At 40.2% G+C, this 18,360-nt stretch overlaps 1 protein-coding gene across 2 annotated transcripts; it reads right to left on the reverse strand.

The window, feature by feature from the left end:
• Positions 1-1,209: 1,209 nt before the first annotated feature.
• On the reverse strand, positions 1,210-15,514 carry PLA2G12B (phospholipase A2 group XIIB). 2 transcript variants are annotated; one of them, XM_018571402.1, is made up of 4 exons: positions 15,200-15,514; positions 13,084-13,160; positions 2,648-2,813; positions 1,210-1,702 (listed from the first exon to the last, which is right to left on the reverse strand). In XM_018571402.1, exons 1-4 carry the CDS (start codon positions 15,423-15,425, stop codon positions 1,584-1,586), a joined length of 588 nt encoding a protein of 195 aa, XP_018426904.1. In that variant the 5' UTR covers positions 15,426-15,514; the 3' UTR covers positions 1,210-1,583. The 2 variants fall into 2 exon arrangements, with proteins under 2 accessions (XP_018426904.1, XP_018426903.1); XM_018571401.1 differs by having other exon boundaries at positions 13,072-13,160; positions 15,200-15,513.
• Positions 15,515-18,360: the final 2,846 nt, after the last annotated feature.

The following is an 18,360-nucleotide window of genomic DNA, read 5'->3' on the forward strand; positions in this document are numbered from 1 at the left end:
GTCTGTCAGTGTTTTTGAGGGCCCATTCACAGAAGTACAGTGCGTTAATCACACAGCCCCATGCAATTAACGGCCGCAATCATCGTTTTCGCAGGTATGCGCACCATGCCTTGGGGCAGCAGGGACTAGAGGGACAGCACAGCCGCCAAGCGGGTAGATGTTTTTTTATCCCCCTTTGAACATGCCTCAGGCGATAGAGAACCTGTCACCTCCAAATGCTATCACAAAGCGGCTTTTTAGCTCTTGTGTGATTATCAATAAAGTAAATTGGAAAAAAAAATTGATAACATTTGATAAAAAAGTTAAAAAATTATAAAATTATTAAAAAGTTTTAAAAAAGTAAGAAATAATAAAAATAAATAAAGTGATTAAAAAAGTAAAACATTATAAAATAAAACAATTATAAAACGATAGTAAGACAAATAAAAATGTAAAATATAGTTTTAAAAAAAGTGATAAAGTAAAAACAAAATTAAAACCAACCCTGCCGCCCCCGCCTTCTGGTTGCCATTCTTCATGGGGGGGGGGTTTGGCGGGTAGTGGGGCGCAGTGAGGAGCCTGGCCTTGGGGCAGCAGAGAGTATAAATCCGGCCCTGGAAGTATGATACCTAATTTTATTACAGTGCATTTCTTTGGGCAATGCTTTGGGACCATGACAGACTGGCTTTGAGGAAATAAACATGCTGATTTACTAAAGGAGTGGAGAATTTTCACTCAAATTGAATTTGCTTCAATTATTTAATCATGTGCAAAGCAAATTCCGGTTCACCTTGAATACCCAATCATGAAATTATTAAACAAGTATTTGCTTTTCACATGATTTGATAAGATTCACATGATTAAAGTGAATAATCACACACTTTATTGAGTGATGATTCTTTTCTCCTTTAGTAAATCAGAAGAGCATGTGACACTCCAGATCACTGAGGTACAAGGCCGTTTGTTTTTTTACAAACTATTAACTTTATTAATCATTGGAGGAAACAACCCCATGCAGATCAATGCTTCCCAGCTTCTTACAATGTCTGCATTCATCAGAGTGGTTAAAGTGTAATCAATAAATGCATATCGCAACCTATAAGAAACTTTTCTCCTACAGATTACACCAATGATCTTTTATGTCACATACAGGACCCTTTAAATGGATCATACTTCGGTCATCTTAGTTTAATCATTCAAATTTATATCCTCAAAGAAGAAATGTGCTCGAGTTAACTCAAAATTTTAACCAAAAAGTAGAACTATAATAAATAGTCTGAACTGTGATTTTTTTTACAGAAATAGAACTTAAAACAGTGTAGCGTGGAATCAAATTTTTCACTTGGTCATCAGGGAGAGACGAACAGCCATTCAGACACAATCGAGTCTGCACATAGTTGGGATTTTAAAAATGCAAGCGGTCTCATTCCTGGGGATCACATCAGGCCAGTGACAAGTTCACACAGAAGTTAAGAAGACCACCGCTGCATTAATGCAATGCTTCAGTTCCTGGGCTGTGCTGCACTGCAACTCTGTAGTCTTCATTGATCAACAGTCTTTGGACTACAGCAATACTCCGCGATTACTGAATGGCTTTATATTGCTTATAGCTCTTCCCGCTCCTCCTCATTGCAGATACAGGATGCTCTTTGGCTATTCATGAAAGGTCTACATCCCAGGGTCCAGACTGTGTTGAAGACTGTGTCGGCCATTGCTTCACAGGCTATAGGGAGAAAGAATAAATTACATAAACAAAGATTTGATACAACAGAAGCTGATTACAGCTTACAGGCGCAATCCAGCACCCTACAGAGCAATAAAGTAATAGAAAAAGAACAAACAAGGTTTTATAGAGCAAATACAATCTGATAGGTTTGCCTTAACTATGGGTGTCCCTAACCTTTTCACCGCCTGAACATGGTTGCCAGGAGCTGGGGTGGAATGCCAGCCAGAGCCTCCCCGTTTGCTAAGAGCTGTGTGGGAAGATGGGCTTGGCCCTTACACATCTCCCTACCTGGCTCTAAGCAACCTGGGCTATAATATCTGTCACCAATAAAAAAAACTGCAGATGAGAGGAACAGAAAAATCAAGAAGAGTCGATTCCCTGGCACAGCCCCCTCTGTACACTTTATATCCTTCTCCTTATCTGGGAGTGTATTGTTTTTTCTCAACAAAAGTGGAATTACACTTTAAGGTTAATCTACAGCCAAACCTTTTTTTCTCATTTTGGATAGAGTAGAGAAGGGTCAGTTTTTTGCCATCTGTGTCCCACTGGGGAGATTTCCCTTCACTTATACTCCTATAACCACATCAGAAAGCAGGAGGCAACGTCTCCAAATTCAGGTAAATGTGCTAATAGAGGGATGCCAGCAGAACAATTGTCCCTACTGTTCCTGTTCTAGTGGCAAACATTTTGGATGTTCTATCACTTTCAGTCCTGGTTACCAATAGAGAAGGTGAATCTCCCTAATGCCGACAGACAGCACAAAAAACCAAATGCAGACAGACCGCAAAACAACCTGACAGGGACTCTAACCCCTCACCAATGATTCAAATAGACTTCAGATACACTTTAAATATGTATTTTAAACTAAAGGATAATTTATACATAATTTTGGAACATGTGGCTTCACAAACATTACAGGGAAAGAGATAAGTATGAGCTTACCTTCAACTTTGGAGACGAAGCCCAAGCTTTTCTTGAGGTCGGAGCAAATGGAATGTAGACACCAGCGAAACTTTGCATCACATCGGTACTTGTTGGCTCCACAGGTGTCATAACAAATATCGAGCTGGTTACAGCATTTTGTCATTGCAGGGATACCCATATCTAACTGGAAAGAAGAAGAAAACCTGCTGAGTGACAGACAGAACAATTTTTAGAATAAAAAACTGCTACTAAGGATACATTTTCCTCTGTGTGCTTATAGAGATAAATTAAAGGTGACAAGTTGCTTTATATCATGTAAAGGCTCCAAAACATAAATAATAAATAATTAGAAAATGCTATTGTTTGTGTTGATTGCCACTGAAATACTGCTGCTAAAATTTTGAATATCCCTGTTATAATCTTTTATTATTATTTTTTTTAGGTTGGTTTAGTGGGGAGTATTCATTTACTGTCAGCTATTTATTGCCATTTGTATCCTTATTAGGGAAATTCCTCAGTTGACCACATATAGGGACAAAGGCAGCACAACATTTATCAGAAACAGGTGGTGCTAAGTTATCCAATTTCTTAATTAACCCAGCAGATTTGAAATGGACGCTTTTGAAAGTATAAACCAGAAATTCTCCATAACATGACCTGGTCATGCAAGTCTGTGGACACCTTTAGGCTGAACATATATGCTTAAAGTAAGAAGCCCCGATTTTAACAAACATGCATAGGGTTGGCCAAACCTGACCTATGAAGACTTTCTTGGCTCAAGGCAAACTTTCAGAATAGACAGGAGGCAACTGGAATGACCACAACATTTCTAAATATATACATAGCTGATGCAACACATTGCACCCCAATCACAGCCAATTGCAGACAAATGAGGTTGCAAACATCTTAATCTGCTGAAAAACGGGCCCATAAATTAAAATTTTTACTATGACACAAAAAGTGTGATTATCCTTTGCCATCCACTTGAGAAATAATCACTAGGACATCAAAACAAACACTATGGGGGGAATTTATCATGGCAATTGCGAGTGTTTGAACTTGCATGGAATATATTTGCACCAGATTTATGATGCTAGCGTAAAGTTGTTTATAAATGAGGTTTAATAGACTCCAGGAAAGAAGACTTCTAACTTCAGGCAAAAAGCTTAACTGTCTCTTCTTGAAGAAATGGTCATGGGGACTTCTTAAGTTGTGATTGTTTTCTTAGGTGATGCTCCAGTTTTAGACAGCCCCAGAACAAGTGCAGATGAAAACAGGTGCAAAAAACGTGCAGTTGAAAAAGTAGTGCAAGCTCTGGTCAAAATAGGTGCAAAACACGTGCAATTGGAAAAGTAGTGCAAGCTCAGGTAAAAACAGGGGCACATGTTAAAAGACAGATTTGCACATAAACAAATGATCTAAGAGGCTAAAACTGTCGTAATTGTTTTGATAAATCCCCCCCTATTTGTTTTTCTTGCTCAGCTTGAACCCTCTTAAGAATGCCAAAGCGTGTCTGTCCCTTCCTGTACAATCCTTTTTAGGGATGCACCGATACCGATACAAGCATCAGTATCGGCGGCGATACCGATTATTTGCATGAGTACTCGTGCAAATACTCCGATACAAAATTTTGACCAATAGGGATATATAAGGGGCAAGAGGTAGCAGCAGGATCTGACACTACCCAGCTTGGTTGTGATGAATCTGAGCTTGCATTTACACCTGAGTGACAGTGCTCTCACGCGTAAAACACACGGTTTGGGTAGCACTTTCTTTCATGGTTTTGCGCATTTTTGTACATTTTTACATGCTTAAAACACACGTACTTACAGTCACATGTTTTTTGGAGCAGATCATGACACATTGATATGAATGGACAACTGCACGTTTCACACGCATAAAACGTACATTATTGAGCATTTCTATTGAAGTCTATGGGGCCAAGAAGCACAGAATTTGCCAAAAAGAAGCTCAAGTACTTTCTTAAAGCAACAGGTGTTTTGCCACAAGTGACAAAGCGTTTAGGCGTGAACATGGCCATAGAAATGAATAGGGTTTTTTGGGCGGTTTTTTTTTTCTGCTCGAAAAAAACCGCTACAAAACCCTCAGTGTGAATGAGGCCTGAAGGCTCTATGTTGGTATCTGCAGTCAGCTTGTCCAATAATTAACTGGTAATGCATACATTTAAAAAAGATCTTTTTGGTACTCAACTTTGGCTTTTTCAATATCAAAAACCTTCTATGTTTGTTGGAACCTCACTATAGGGCAGGGCTCAAAATTTCCACTCGCCCGCTCGCATTTGGCGAGTGGAAATAAAGAGAGGGCGAGTGGAAATTCAGTCAGGCACGCGGTCACGGATCGCGTACCTGACTATGAGAGCAGCCGCTCCTTGCTGTCCTGTCCTGGCTCCGTTACTTTCGATCGATCACCGGAGCTCTGACAGTTCTGAGCCCCGTTCGCAAGGATGGATTACTAAGGTGCAGAGAACTGAGCTCAGAACTGCAGAGCTCCGGCCGAAAAGGAAATGCTTGTTTCCTCCCTGCATTGGGTATTGATTGTTTAGCTGCAAGAAAATGAAAACATTCTAGTTCATATTGGTATTTGTTCAGTTTTGGTATGTAGCAAGGCCCAATATCTTGTGCAATTGTCAGCTGAATAGATAGCATAGAGGAGCAAGGATCTTTGAAAAATAGAAATACTAGTCTGTTGAATCACAGACTTTCTATGTCTCTGGTGGTGAGATCTCTGCCTTTTGCTTCTCAGTTCTGTCTACCTCCTTAATCTATTTTCTGGATTGTCATGTGATTTATATTTTATAGAATGCAGCGGGAGCAGTGGGACACACAACACCAGCGGGTGATCCAGTTTCTCAATCCACCAAAAATGTAAGAAAAAACTGTTTTGGGTGCACTGATTCTTTAAAATGGAAAACCCATTGAAAAATGAAGATATTTGAAATATATATTTTCAGCAAGGATATTATTTTCATTCTACGGAGGAATTAAAAACCTGACAAAGTTAAGCCCGTACCCTTTTTCCCCATTATCCATGTACAACAGTGCACAGAAGGCATTTAATGAGAATTAGAACTGTAGTTGTTTCTGAATTCTCTTGAAATAACCTAAGGGTAACCATTTTAGATTTATATGTGGTATATAGATAAATACTATATGTATGTTAATTTTCACCAATAAAAGGATTGAAATCCTTTTACATTTTTTATTTTCAAATAGGCATAGGATTCACGCTCTTAGCTCGTATCGATAACTATTGATCAACTTGAGCTTCAGTGGCCAACGCCATCTCTGGTTGACCTTTGATGTCAAGTTTAATAAATATTTTATATGACTGCATAATTCCTATATATACAAACTATATTCATGAAGTAAACTGCCACATGCAATAAGTCATCTGCCCGTGAAGGCTGCAGATGAAAAATGGCATACAGCCCTCCCACTGCGATCTATGTGTATTTCACAAAATCAATGCAATCTGCTCCTCAGTCCATACTGCAGAAGCATTAATCATTACTCTTAGCAGCCAGACCAATAAGATTCCTCTTCCTTGTAAAAAAACCACATGAAATACTACTTTAAACCTGGACAGACAGGACCAATAGGAAGAATACTGAAATTCCCCAGAAAAATTAGAAAGAAAATAGACCTACAAACAAATGTAAAATAAATGTTATAAAATTCAAAGAAAGATTTTAGTAGGTAGAAAAACCCTAACTGGATGATATTTAATTTGCAAATCTGCTGGGCATGTTAACAATTGTTATGGGGTTTTTTAATAGGTTCTCCCTCTTTTGCATTGTTAATGCATTTCAGCAGTAACACTGGCAGAGCCGCTAAGAAAAAGAAGCATTGTAAAATTGCACTGAAACAATTGTCAACCCAGCGCCATTTTAAAACAGCAACCTGGGGAGATAGATAGCTAAGCACTTGTATGGTATTTCGTTCAATGTAAACTTGTATACACACCAATCATCCAGTCCAATACAGGGGAAAATCTGAATGTATTCACATGGAGATTAATGAGAACACAGGGTAACTTCATCTCAAATCATTCTATAGTAAATCGACCGAGAATCACTTCACACTCTAGAAGTTGGGCCCACATTATCCCGCACATACCCTTAGTAGTTTTTAGTATACAGAATTATGCCTACATCGTCCCACACACATATCTCCCAACTTTATAATTTGGATGGACTGTCATTTGGAACCAAAGCCCTCTGTCCCTCTTTCCTCCTCGGTTGTCCAATGTACAGATATCTATGAAAAGGTACTAAGGTAAATTATGCCTCCATCGTCCCACACGTATATCATTTGGAGGGACTGTCCCTCATTTGTAGCCAAAGCCTTCTGTGCCTCTTTCCTCCCCCATATTTCCATTTTTTTGGTCCAATGTAGGGATATCTATGAAAAGGTAACTACTAAAGTAAATTATGCCTCCATCGTCCCACATGTATATCATTTGCAGGGACTATCCCTCATTTGTAACCAAAGCCTTCTGTGCCTCTTTCCTCCCCCATATTTCCATTTTTTGGTCCAATGTAGGGATATCTATGAAAAGGTAAATACTAAAGTAAATTAGGCCTACATTGTCCCACACACATACCTCCCAACTGTCTATCATTTGGAGGGACTGTTCCTCATTTGGAACCAAAGCCCTCTGTTCCTCTTTCCTTCTCTGTTGTCCCTCTTTTGCAAGTTGTCCCAATGCACAGATATCTATGAAAAGGTAAACTACTAAAAGTGTTATTCTGCACTAAAGGTTTTATCTTATCTCCTAATCATCATGTTTCCTATTTCAAAAAGCCAGTATTAAAGGAGAACTATGAGGTGAGTGAAAATCACTCATCCTCATAGTTCGAGCCGACGTGCGACTATAAAAGTGTCACATATCGGCTGAATAGATCGGGAAGTGAGCGAACGCATACCGTCGCTTGCTCACTTCTTGGTCATATCGCCGCCGGTATTCCCCCCTCCCCGCTCCGATCCTCCAGCACTGACTGAAGGAACAGACGGGGAGGGGGTGGGCACAGCTTGCTCTGCCTCTAGATAGGTAGAGCCAGCTGTCACTCACGCAGCTGGGTGGATCTCAACAGCATTGTCGGGATCCATTCCGGCTGCGGTGGTCTCAGTATACCACGAGTATGCTCGCGATATACTGAGCTTTGGGTCACGGGAGGACGCTAGTATATGTCCTCTCGTGACCCTTAAGAGAACTATGGAAAAAAACACTTACCCCATAGTTCTCTTTTAAGGAAAAGTAATGGTGGAAAAAAAGAAGCATTTCTGGGTTTAACCAATTATTTTTGGCATATAAATTAACGGTCCACATAACTGGGGTCATGGCGGGGTGAAGCAGACAAAATCTGGAGCAGTCATCCATGGCAACCAATCAGCTTCTACCTTTTATTTTCAAAGCTTAAATGAACAAACTGAAGAGAGAAGCTGATTGGTTACTATGGGCAACTGCTCCAGATTCTGTCTGCTCCAGTTTTGATAAATTACCCTCAATGTGCTGGAAGATGTCCCTCTTTCTCATCTCAATTAGTTGGGAGGTATACTCCTAGTCATTTTCTGTACATGGAAGTAAATTAGGCTTACATCTTCCCAACATCCTGTTAGTAGTTGTCCATATACAGATGTAAAATTAGAACAGCATTGTATAGGTAAGTAAATTATGCTACATCAACCCACACATGCTGCTAGTTGTTGTCAGTGTTTTGATGGCATTTGTTCACTTCAGTTGGTTTTTGCATTCCCATACATGCAAAACGTGCTTGAGATATGCCAAATGCAGGTAAGAAAGGGGGGCAGACTGGGGGGGGGGGCAGAGCAGGGCTAAGCACAGCACTTACAGTGCACCGTGCTGAATGGTAGGTGTTGCCAAACTGCACAACAGTGGGAGGGGTATGGTACAACTAAGCCTACTCTGCTCTGGGTAAAGAGTAATGATGAGGTTGGGCTTGGTGCAAACCAAAGCCAATTTATCAAAACTCTGACCTCCACCCCCTCCTTCCAACCCAATCGGTTTTGGGGAGGCGCATTCCCTGACCCGCAGCTATATGTTACAAAGGCGTAGGGGTACCAAGAATGGCATGTTTTTGACTGACAGGTGATCTAAAAAATCAGCATCTTCCATCCTGCTGCACATGTCCGCCTGCATCCTAACAACCAAGGACACTAGGCATCCATTTGCTAACACAGCACAAAGTGCATCCAGTATTAAATCAATTATGGAAAGTAGAATTTTACTATGAGATCTGTGACAATCCTAAATTGTCACACAAAAGCATCAAGCTTTACCACCATCAGGGCTCAATCACACCACTACAGTTGAGCTGCATTGATGTGCATAGAACAACGTAGGCTCAATGCAAGGCTACATAGAAAACAATTGTTTTCTGGGTGCCCTGTTCACACTACAACACTGCCTTGAGGTGGGTTGCAGTGCGTTTTATAAAAATGCAGACTTGATACATTTTTTGCAACACATCACACCTCACCTCATGGCACCGCTAGTTAAATAAATAAATTAAATATCAGTTTATTACATTTCAATAAAGTCAAAACAAAAGGTAAACAGTGCCTTGTGTTGTAGCAACTCAATAAAATGCCCCTCACCGGCACTATACAATCAGCCCACGTTTTAGGCTCAGTTTTGACATGCAGTCTGGTGTGAACGAACGTACAATAAAAAGAGAAAGTTTAGTTGTAAAAGTATGTTAATATATATATATATATATTTATTATATTACCAAAAGTATTGGGACACCCCTCCAAATCATTGGATTCAAGTGTTCCAATCACCTCCATGGCCTACAGGTGTATAAAACCAAGCCCCTAGGCATGCAGATGCTTCTACAAACACTTGTGAAAGAATGGGTCGCTCTCAGGGGCTCAGTGAATTTAAACGTGGCACCATGATAGGTTGCCAAGTGCAATGCAAAGCGTCAGATGCAGTGGTGTAAAGCACGCCGCCACTGGACTTTAGAGAAGTGGAGACGTGTTCTCTGGAGTGACGAATCACGCTTCTCTGTCTGGCAATCCGATGGATGTGTCTGGGTTTGGCGGTTGCCAGGAGAACGGTGCTTGCCTGACTGCATTGTGCCAAGTGTAAAGTTTGGTGTAGCGGGGATTATGGTGTGGGCTGGTTTTTCAGGGCTTGGGTTTGGCCCCCTAGTTCCAGTGAAGGGAACTCTTAAGGCATCAGCATACCTAAACAATTTGGACAATTTCATGCTCCCAACTTTGTGGGAACAGTTTGGGGATGGCCCCTTCCTGTTCCAACATGACTGCGCACCAGTGCACAAAACAAGTACCATAAAGACATGGATGAGCGAGTTTGGGGTGGAGGAACATGACTGTCCTGCACAGAGTCCTGACCTCAACCCGATAGAACACCTTTGGAATGAATTAGAGCGGAAACTGTGAGCCCGGCCTTCTCGTGCAACATCAGTATCTGACCTCACAAATGCGCTTCTGGAAGAATGGTCAAACATTCCCATAGACACACTCCTAAACCTTGTGGATGCCTTCCCAGAAGAGTTGAAGCTGTTATAGCTGCAAAGGGTGGGCCTAACTCAATATTGAACCCTACGGACTAAGACCGGGATGCCATTCAAGTTCATGAGCTTGTAAAGGCAAGCGTCCCAATACTTTTGGCAATATAATGTATACTTGTACAGCTGACCATACACTAGTAGACTTCCGAACAAACTTTTGTAAGAAAGCTTTTTAGTTTGACTTTCTATTCTATTAGATTTTGACCGTAACGATGACAAAACTCAAAGGACCAGGATGGCAATTTTTCCTCAAACACACACAATTTTAACAGTGAATGTGGTTTTCATTCTGCAAACTCCATTCATTCCAAAATGAAATGTTAAAATAAAACAAAATTTTATTCAACATTCATCAAGTGTCTGATGGCATTATCAGGTGGTCAAAAAAAAAAGAAGTGATTTCACACCGAAAATCAAGTATATGGCCAGCTTAGGGTGAATCTACATTGTAAACAAATGGCAAACTTCCAGCCAGAGGCAGACACTGTGACCTGTTCTCCAGGTCAATGTAAACTCCTCAGAGCACCGAACACCTATTTGTTTTAGCCAGACATTCCAGATACAGCACGCCAAGCAAAACATTGGAATATATCACAAAGTGGTGTAAGCAGGCAGATGATCTGTCTTAAGCCAATATCTTATTTTCTCTGTCTCTTCATACAACATATATCCATTTGCCTCTCAGCTTAGGAAAATAATATAGTAATGTATAACTAGTGGTACATTGGGAGGAAAATGTATCAAAACTGAAGCAGACAGAATTTGGAGCATTTGCGACTGGCAACCAATCAGCTTCTCTCTTTCCTTTCAAAGCTTAAAGTGATGCTAAACTCATGAGTTAAATCTTAGAAATTAATTAAAGTACCTGAACTATTAACACAAATGTATCTTATTTGTGTATCACTCAGCTGTAGAGCCTCAAATCATCTCTGAATTCATGCTGGCACGGTCCTTCCGTCTGGCTGTTTACATACAAGCGATGGCTGTTTACATACAAGCGTTCAGACGTCTGTAGAGACGCCCGATCACTTGTAATATGCGTGCGTTTGTGCGGGGGCCCCCCCCCCCACTACCCCATAGGAGATTCAAATGTTCAATACCCGTATCTTTACATTCAGGTGATTCTAGGGAAGCTTTTTAATTGGTTTTAAATGTCTTGTTATAGGTGTCTTTATATATATATTAGTATCATTAAACTTTGTTATATTATATTACGCATTGTGATCCATTTATCAGACCATCTCCACTTTTAGGGATTTCTTGTTTAAAGGGGATTGTATTTTTTTTTTTAGCAATGGTTGAAAGGTAATTTTAAAAAACGTACGATCTGCCTATCTTGGACAGGCAGATCGTACTTTCGATGATCACAAGCCCGCCCTGCTGAGGAGCAGGCTTCCGATGACCACAATGCTGAACGGGCAGTGTGCGCTTGCGCACACCGGCCCGTGCGGCATTTATCTTACGTGCCACACACCCGTGACAATCGTACGATTCTCGGCGGGTTTTCGAACATGTTCCTAAGATAAAAGTCGTGCGACCTTACAGTAGCAGAAGTCGCACGCCTTCCACACACCTTGCGATAATCGTACGATAGCGGGATATTCCGCAATTATCGTGCGATTATCGCAAGGTGTGTGGGCACCTTTAGAGGTGAGGGATGTGCCAGCACAGAGCACTGGAGTGTGAGTGCAGTAAGCACATATTCACTGGGAGAGAATGGTATTTAAATATGGAGAGAATGGTATTTTAACTGAAGTTGAAAATAATAACAAATGGTGGCAGAGGACTATAAAAGGGTGAGAAACTTCAACTGGACTTTAAATGAAAACCACAAAAATGCTTATACAAGCCCTTGCATGTCTATATTTTACAGTATGTGTATGCAGAACTTGTGTTACATCTATAGGGAAGTTAATGTACAAGTAGATACTTAGGCCTAGATCCACATTTTTGCATTGCATTAAAATATGTGTTTTACCCCACATTACCTCAACACACTAACTCATGAATCGAGGTGCAATTCATTTTGAAAGGTACCCCAACACACATTCCCAATGCAGCACAATACATACTGTATATATGTGAAGGTGCAGGTATGTAGTTATATTTAAAGGCCATTCCTGTTACATAAACTAAAGTGCAACGCCTATCAAGACATGACATAACTACAAAGGTGTGAATCTGGCCCAATAGTTTCCTATTATATATATATACATGAACTGTCTTACCTGACAAATGATTCGTATTCTGTCCCTTTATTAATAAGATTTGCATGGCCCTGCCAGAGAGCACTGCCAACTTGAAGACCCTGGGCCCTCGCCTCCTAAGGCCACCATAGCAGCTACATGAGCTGCTATGACAGAAACCCTCCTGCTGAAAGTGGTTCTAATCCTTCCCCATTACAGTAAGAAAGGTGTATTTACTGCTGTGTGAAAGACATTTCTTGGTAAACACCCCCATCAGGACTGTAAGTGAGGGGGAAATGTCCCCAAAGGATACACAGGTAGCAATAAAATCCTGACAAAGGAAAAAAAATGTTTGGGCTAAAGTTCCACTTTCTAAGAAAAATTGAGTCTACCCGATTGGTTAGAACAAAGCAGTACTTTTCTTTACCTCCAGTTTATCACATCTAGTGTGCAACAAATAAGTAATGAAATGTTCTGCATTGCCATCTGTTTACTGTAGGTGGTTTTGCTTTTTATAGCTGAGAGTCCTAGATATTTTATCTGTACATCATCCAGGTGTGCAGTATGGGGTTTATATTAAGTGACTTTATAAATGATTTTCTCCTCTCATGATCATGAGAAACCTGTTTGAGTAATGTTAGTAAGTATGGATTGCAGTAGATGTTAGCTGTACATACACTTTCTGGTACCTTGAGACCCAGGAAATAGGAACTACAGCCATTGGGTTCTGGAGATTTGTAGTCTGGTCTGGGAAGTGGAGCTTTACCTACAGATAAGAAATAATTGTAAATCATGTTAAAAGAAAACATATTTAAAATGTTTTCCAAAACATCCCCACAACCCGTGGTTCAAAACCTGTACATTACAATGGATTCAATAATAAATCTCTATATCACTGGAGTCATGTACCGGGAGTATATTCCAGATACTGGAAGTCTGCTTTCAAGGGACATGTATGAAAAGTGTGCTGCCACCATACACGTCAGTGGGAATGCAAAAGCGGCTATAGGGCTTATGTAGCTGGCCAGTCTGGTCCAATGCAGACGTTTGACAAGAAAAGACTGCTTTTGACCTGCAAATCAAACAATTTTTTTTCCATTTGAATGCATTGAACGAACAAATTGATTAAATTTTAAGGTCAAATGCACCTCAATAGCACATGCTGACCAAAGCAGAACAAATGCAGCCAAAGCAGAACAAATGAGGCCAAAAGGACATCATCGGAGTCGGTTGCCTGGACAGGGACAACGCTGGACTCGTTGGGTGGGTGAGTATGTGAATTGTACATAACACTAGCCAAAAGGTATGATGGAAATAATACACATGTGGGGGTGGGGAATAGAATGAAGTTCCTTTTTAAATGCACTCTTTATACACCTGAAAGCACATTGCATTTGCTTCTCTACAGAAGTCGTTAATCTATGTGCTACATATGCTACAGTCAAACCTAAATAAATCCTATATATCCTTCTGTGTGGATTAAGCCAATTATGTAGTTGTGCTGTAGATATATTATACAGGTATATTCAAATATGTGCATTTATGTGTTTTTGGTTTTATCAATTTATTAGCATTTATATGTTTCTGGTTTTATCAATATGCTGCATTTATTTACAGGTTCACGCCATTTTCCGGACCAGATCTGGAACACAGTGCATTGCGTTTTGCCGCATTCCGGAGCTGTTTTTTTTTTTTAGCTTAAAATGGGCTTTTTAGGTGCATTCCAGTGCGTTTGTATGCATTTTTATGTGTTTCCATGCGTTCCAGACCAGACAAAATGAGACTTGCAGTATTTGTCTAGTCTGGCCTGGAACGGACTGCGCTGGTTTGAACAGGGGCCAGAAATAGCATAGGCATACATTTGGATGCATCTTGGGTCTGGCAACAATCTGGTCTGGTCTGGACATGATCTGGATGTGGAGTGAATGGGCCCTTAAACATCAACAAACATGTTGTATTGAGCAAGCCATTTTCTAATCATGTTAATCAGTTGTATTGCAACTTGTCTTGCAGCGTGGACTACAGCCAATAGGCCACTTAAAGTCATGTCTTGTAGTACCTGATTAAACACTCATTACATGTGTTGTATTAAGGCTGCATGTGTGTTTAGAAAGGGCTGTTAATGCTCCATAAAGGTGCCCATACACCTGGATGGAATCGTACGATTTTCGTATGCGATCGACTTTTCGGCCGATAATCGTATGTGTGCATTTCAGTGTCCGACCGACAGTACTGTACAATCGTACGACTTTTGACGGTCAAGCATGTTTGAAAACTTTGCTAGATCGTACGATTTTTGCAAGGTTGCTGGCGTTTCTGTCCGTCAAAAGTCGTACGATCTACACTGCGCTTGTGCTAACGAAAATACGGCAAATCAATTACCGCAATTCGTCCAGGTGCTTTTCCTTCATTACGGCTAAACTAATCTTGCGATAAAGGGGCTGCCGTACGAAAATCGTACGACTATTGGATCATCGGACGAAAAGTTTCGTCCGATAATCGTAAGCACCTTAACACAGCCAAAAACCGACATGACCCATTTTTTTTTCAATGTTGCTCATTACTTTTAGTGTGTGGCATGCTATTGTAGCTTACATATAAAAAGTAATTTTTAGTTGTAAGAAACAATAAAACATCTGTAGGTTGTGGGAAGAATAAACACTTTTAAAGAAATCCTTATTTCACCATAACCATGAGGGTCACATTATAACAAGTTAGAAATGTAAACACGTGTGTGTGTGTGTGTGTGTTAAATTAAAAAAAAGAAAACTTTCCTAGGAATTAAAAGACACCATATAAACTTACCATATCGGCACTTGTATTGGCACACACCATTTCTTCCACCGAGTAGTTCCAGAAAAGAGTCAAAATAACCATTGACCGCTTCAAATCCACCCCGAACGGCTCCAATCCCCCAGTCAGGAGAGGCATCTTCAGGGGGTATCTGAGTGGCTGCATTATTCATTTCTTCTGTGCTCACAGCTATGCCTAGTGCTATAGAAAGCACTGCAATTCTCAGAAGCACCTTCATGTCTGTTTTGAGCCCCCAGCTATACAAGCAGCTGTTCTCTGTGCTTTGCACCTAAAGTCTGTGCATTGCCTCAGAGTGGACTTTATACACTGGAGTGGTAATGGAGGTGAGGTCACAGTAATAATAAAAATAAAGAGAACACACAGTTCAAAGGTTGGCCTTAGTGGAAGACAGACCAAAAGCTGATTAGTCAGCCTGTGAACTGGTGATATTTCAAAAGTTACCCAGCAAGTCTACCCTCTTGGATATGTCCCTAAAATTTCCAGAGACAAGTCACTTTCAAAATGCACCAGGGCTGCACAGGCCAATAGTGTGATATAAAATGAGATATAGATGGATGAGATTTAAGGATTCATGGGCAAAATGTAATCATAAAAATTTTGTGGCAATTAACTATACGTTTTTACATGATTATGTATGTCAAATAAGCGTGACCAGGTTCTGAATAAAAGGTACCACACCCCTAATGTGTATTAAGACAAAAAATAAGGAGAAGAGGTGGGGCTTTTTAGGTACCAACTGACAAAGACCAAAAATTACCACCTGATAAAACAAAAGAGTATTTTGATAAAATACTCTTGTTTTATCAGGTGGTAATTTTTGGTCTTTGTCAGTTGGTACCTAAAAAGCCCCACCTCTTCACTACCACTGATCTAGATGAGGGTAACAGATTTAAGAGATTATGCCGTAGAGAGGCGTTCTGGATTTATTCCTTAAATAGTTTATTTCCAACAGGATTAAATAAAGGGTTGGAATTGGCTTCTGCCATCTAGTCCAATTTTACAACCCAGTTACGTGTATTAATTATTACTGTTATATATACGGTATATTTCTTTCCTGCCTTCCACCTTTAATCCTATTATTTATATTTATTTATATCCTATAGTTTATCAACCCATTATTGATTTTTATCATTGTATTTATTATAATTATAATATCATGTTCTTTTATTTAATTATGAGTAGCTGGTGAGCTTTTTAATGTTCCGCGATTCATTATTACAAGGTCTATTATATCTTATTGTACGGATCATGCACACTGGTGTCAGTGCTAGTCTCTCTTTTTTCCTGAATGAATGTGTTAGTTTGCTACAAGGTTTATTATAGAATCTATATTTACATTTATTTATTATTTGTAATACCATCATGTGGTGATATTTTTATGTGTTGCCATCCCAATTAAATCTTTGAATTCCAAACTATTGTTTTGATTTAACATGTTGCACAAGATGTTTGGTTATATTATGAATTTAGTCGGTTTATCTGGAGTGTATACGATATATACGATATATACATTGTTATTTTATTACATTTTGCCAATCCTCTTTGGTCCATTTCGAATTTATGCCAAAGGCTGTTTGACGATAGTTTCTTTTCACCCCGGCTTTTACAGCTGGATAAAACAAAAACTGTGTGTCTTCATTTCAGGCTGCAAAGCAACAAACTGATTCTTTTATATACCCACTGTACTCCTCTTTCCTTTACTGTCCTGCAGTTCTGTTTAGTGCCAAAAGTTCAAGGAAATACTCTGGTTTTCTGGGTATGGAGAAGCACATGATTAATTCCAGGAGACGATCTGCTGGAATAAATTGGTGCTGTCACAGGGTGGCAATAGCCCTGTGTAAAGGTGGCCATACACTTTACAACCATCGCAAAACCTTAGTCTTGCGATGGTTGTAAAGTAATTTAAAAAAACGTACGATCTGCCCATCTTGGACAGGCAGATCGTACTCTCGATCATCGCAAGCCTGCCCCCCTGAGGGGCGGGCTTCCGATGGCCGCAATGCTGAACGTGCAGTGTGCGCGTGCGCACACCGGCCCGTTCGGCATTTGTCTCCCGAGCACCGTTCAAACCAGCCGAAAATCGTACGATTTTCGGCTGGTTTTCTAGCGTGCTTCTTAGACAAAAGACGTGCGACCGTACAGTAGAAACGGTCGCACGTCTTCGTTCACACTGCTCGATTCTCGTACGATCGCGGGATTTCCCGTGATTCTCGTATGAGAATCGAACAGTGTATGGGCACATTAAGTCATGACTCTGGCGACTTGTAACTTACACAGAACTATCCTAATGCTCTCAGCAGTGGAACAGGACCATGGGGAGAAAGAAGTATATGCTATCGGAAGAGTTATGCAATAAATTGAACCTGTTACTTTGCCCTGCATGCACTTTATTTGATTATCTTCAGACCCTTATATACTTAAAATAGAATAGATAGATACGTTACCATAAACAACAAAAATTTGCAGAGGGAACTCTTTTTCTAGTATTATAGGTCCATTATTAGTTAACCCTCCATCCACAATGTAAGGCTGGGAACTGAACCAGAAAGCAGCCAGACAGCAAAATCAACAAGTTCATTTCTAGAACAAGATGCAATATTTTTCCATATTGCAGACCAGTACACAACTGCCAACTGTCTAAAGGCACAGGTCCAAGAAAAATATGGGTGGGAAAGTCCTTACCAGGTTAGTTGGACAGGTAGATGGTTATCCAGACCTGCTAAAATTACAGATGCTATACAGAAGGCATTAGTGTACATAACATATCTACTGATGACATATAGGCTAAAGATTATAATATCTGGTGTGATACAAATGATTTTTCAATATGGAGCCATTGATTGATATAAAAAAATAGGGCTGCAGCCAACTAATCGGTAGTCTTTAATAATGAGAATAGTTGTCAGCTATTCTCATCGGTTAGTTGGTTGTATCCCTTAGCTCTCTGCTCCACGCTGTGAGGAGGGCTCAGCAAGCAGTGGGTGGGTGCAATAGCCAGCCTGCTATTGCACCAGCCCACTACCTGCTGTATTTACATTCAGCGGCCATCTGTGGAATCTTGCCACTGGCAGCGGTCATTCCCTGGCTGAAGCTATTCAAACACCATGTGCTTACAATACAATTATAATATATATATATATATATGGAGGGGG

Source organism: Nanorana parkeri, unplaced genomic scaffold, assembly GCF_000935625.1.
Source record: "Nanorana parkeri isolate BGI_ZX_2015 unplaced genomic scaffold, ASM93562v1 scaffold1750, whole genome shotgun sequence".
NCBI classification, from domain to species: Eukaryota; Metazoa; Chordata; class Amphibia; order Anura; family Dicroglossidae; genus Nanorana; species Nanorana parkeri.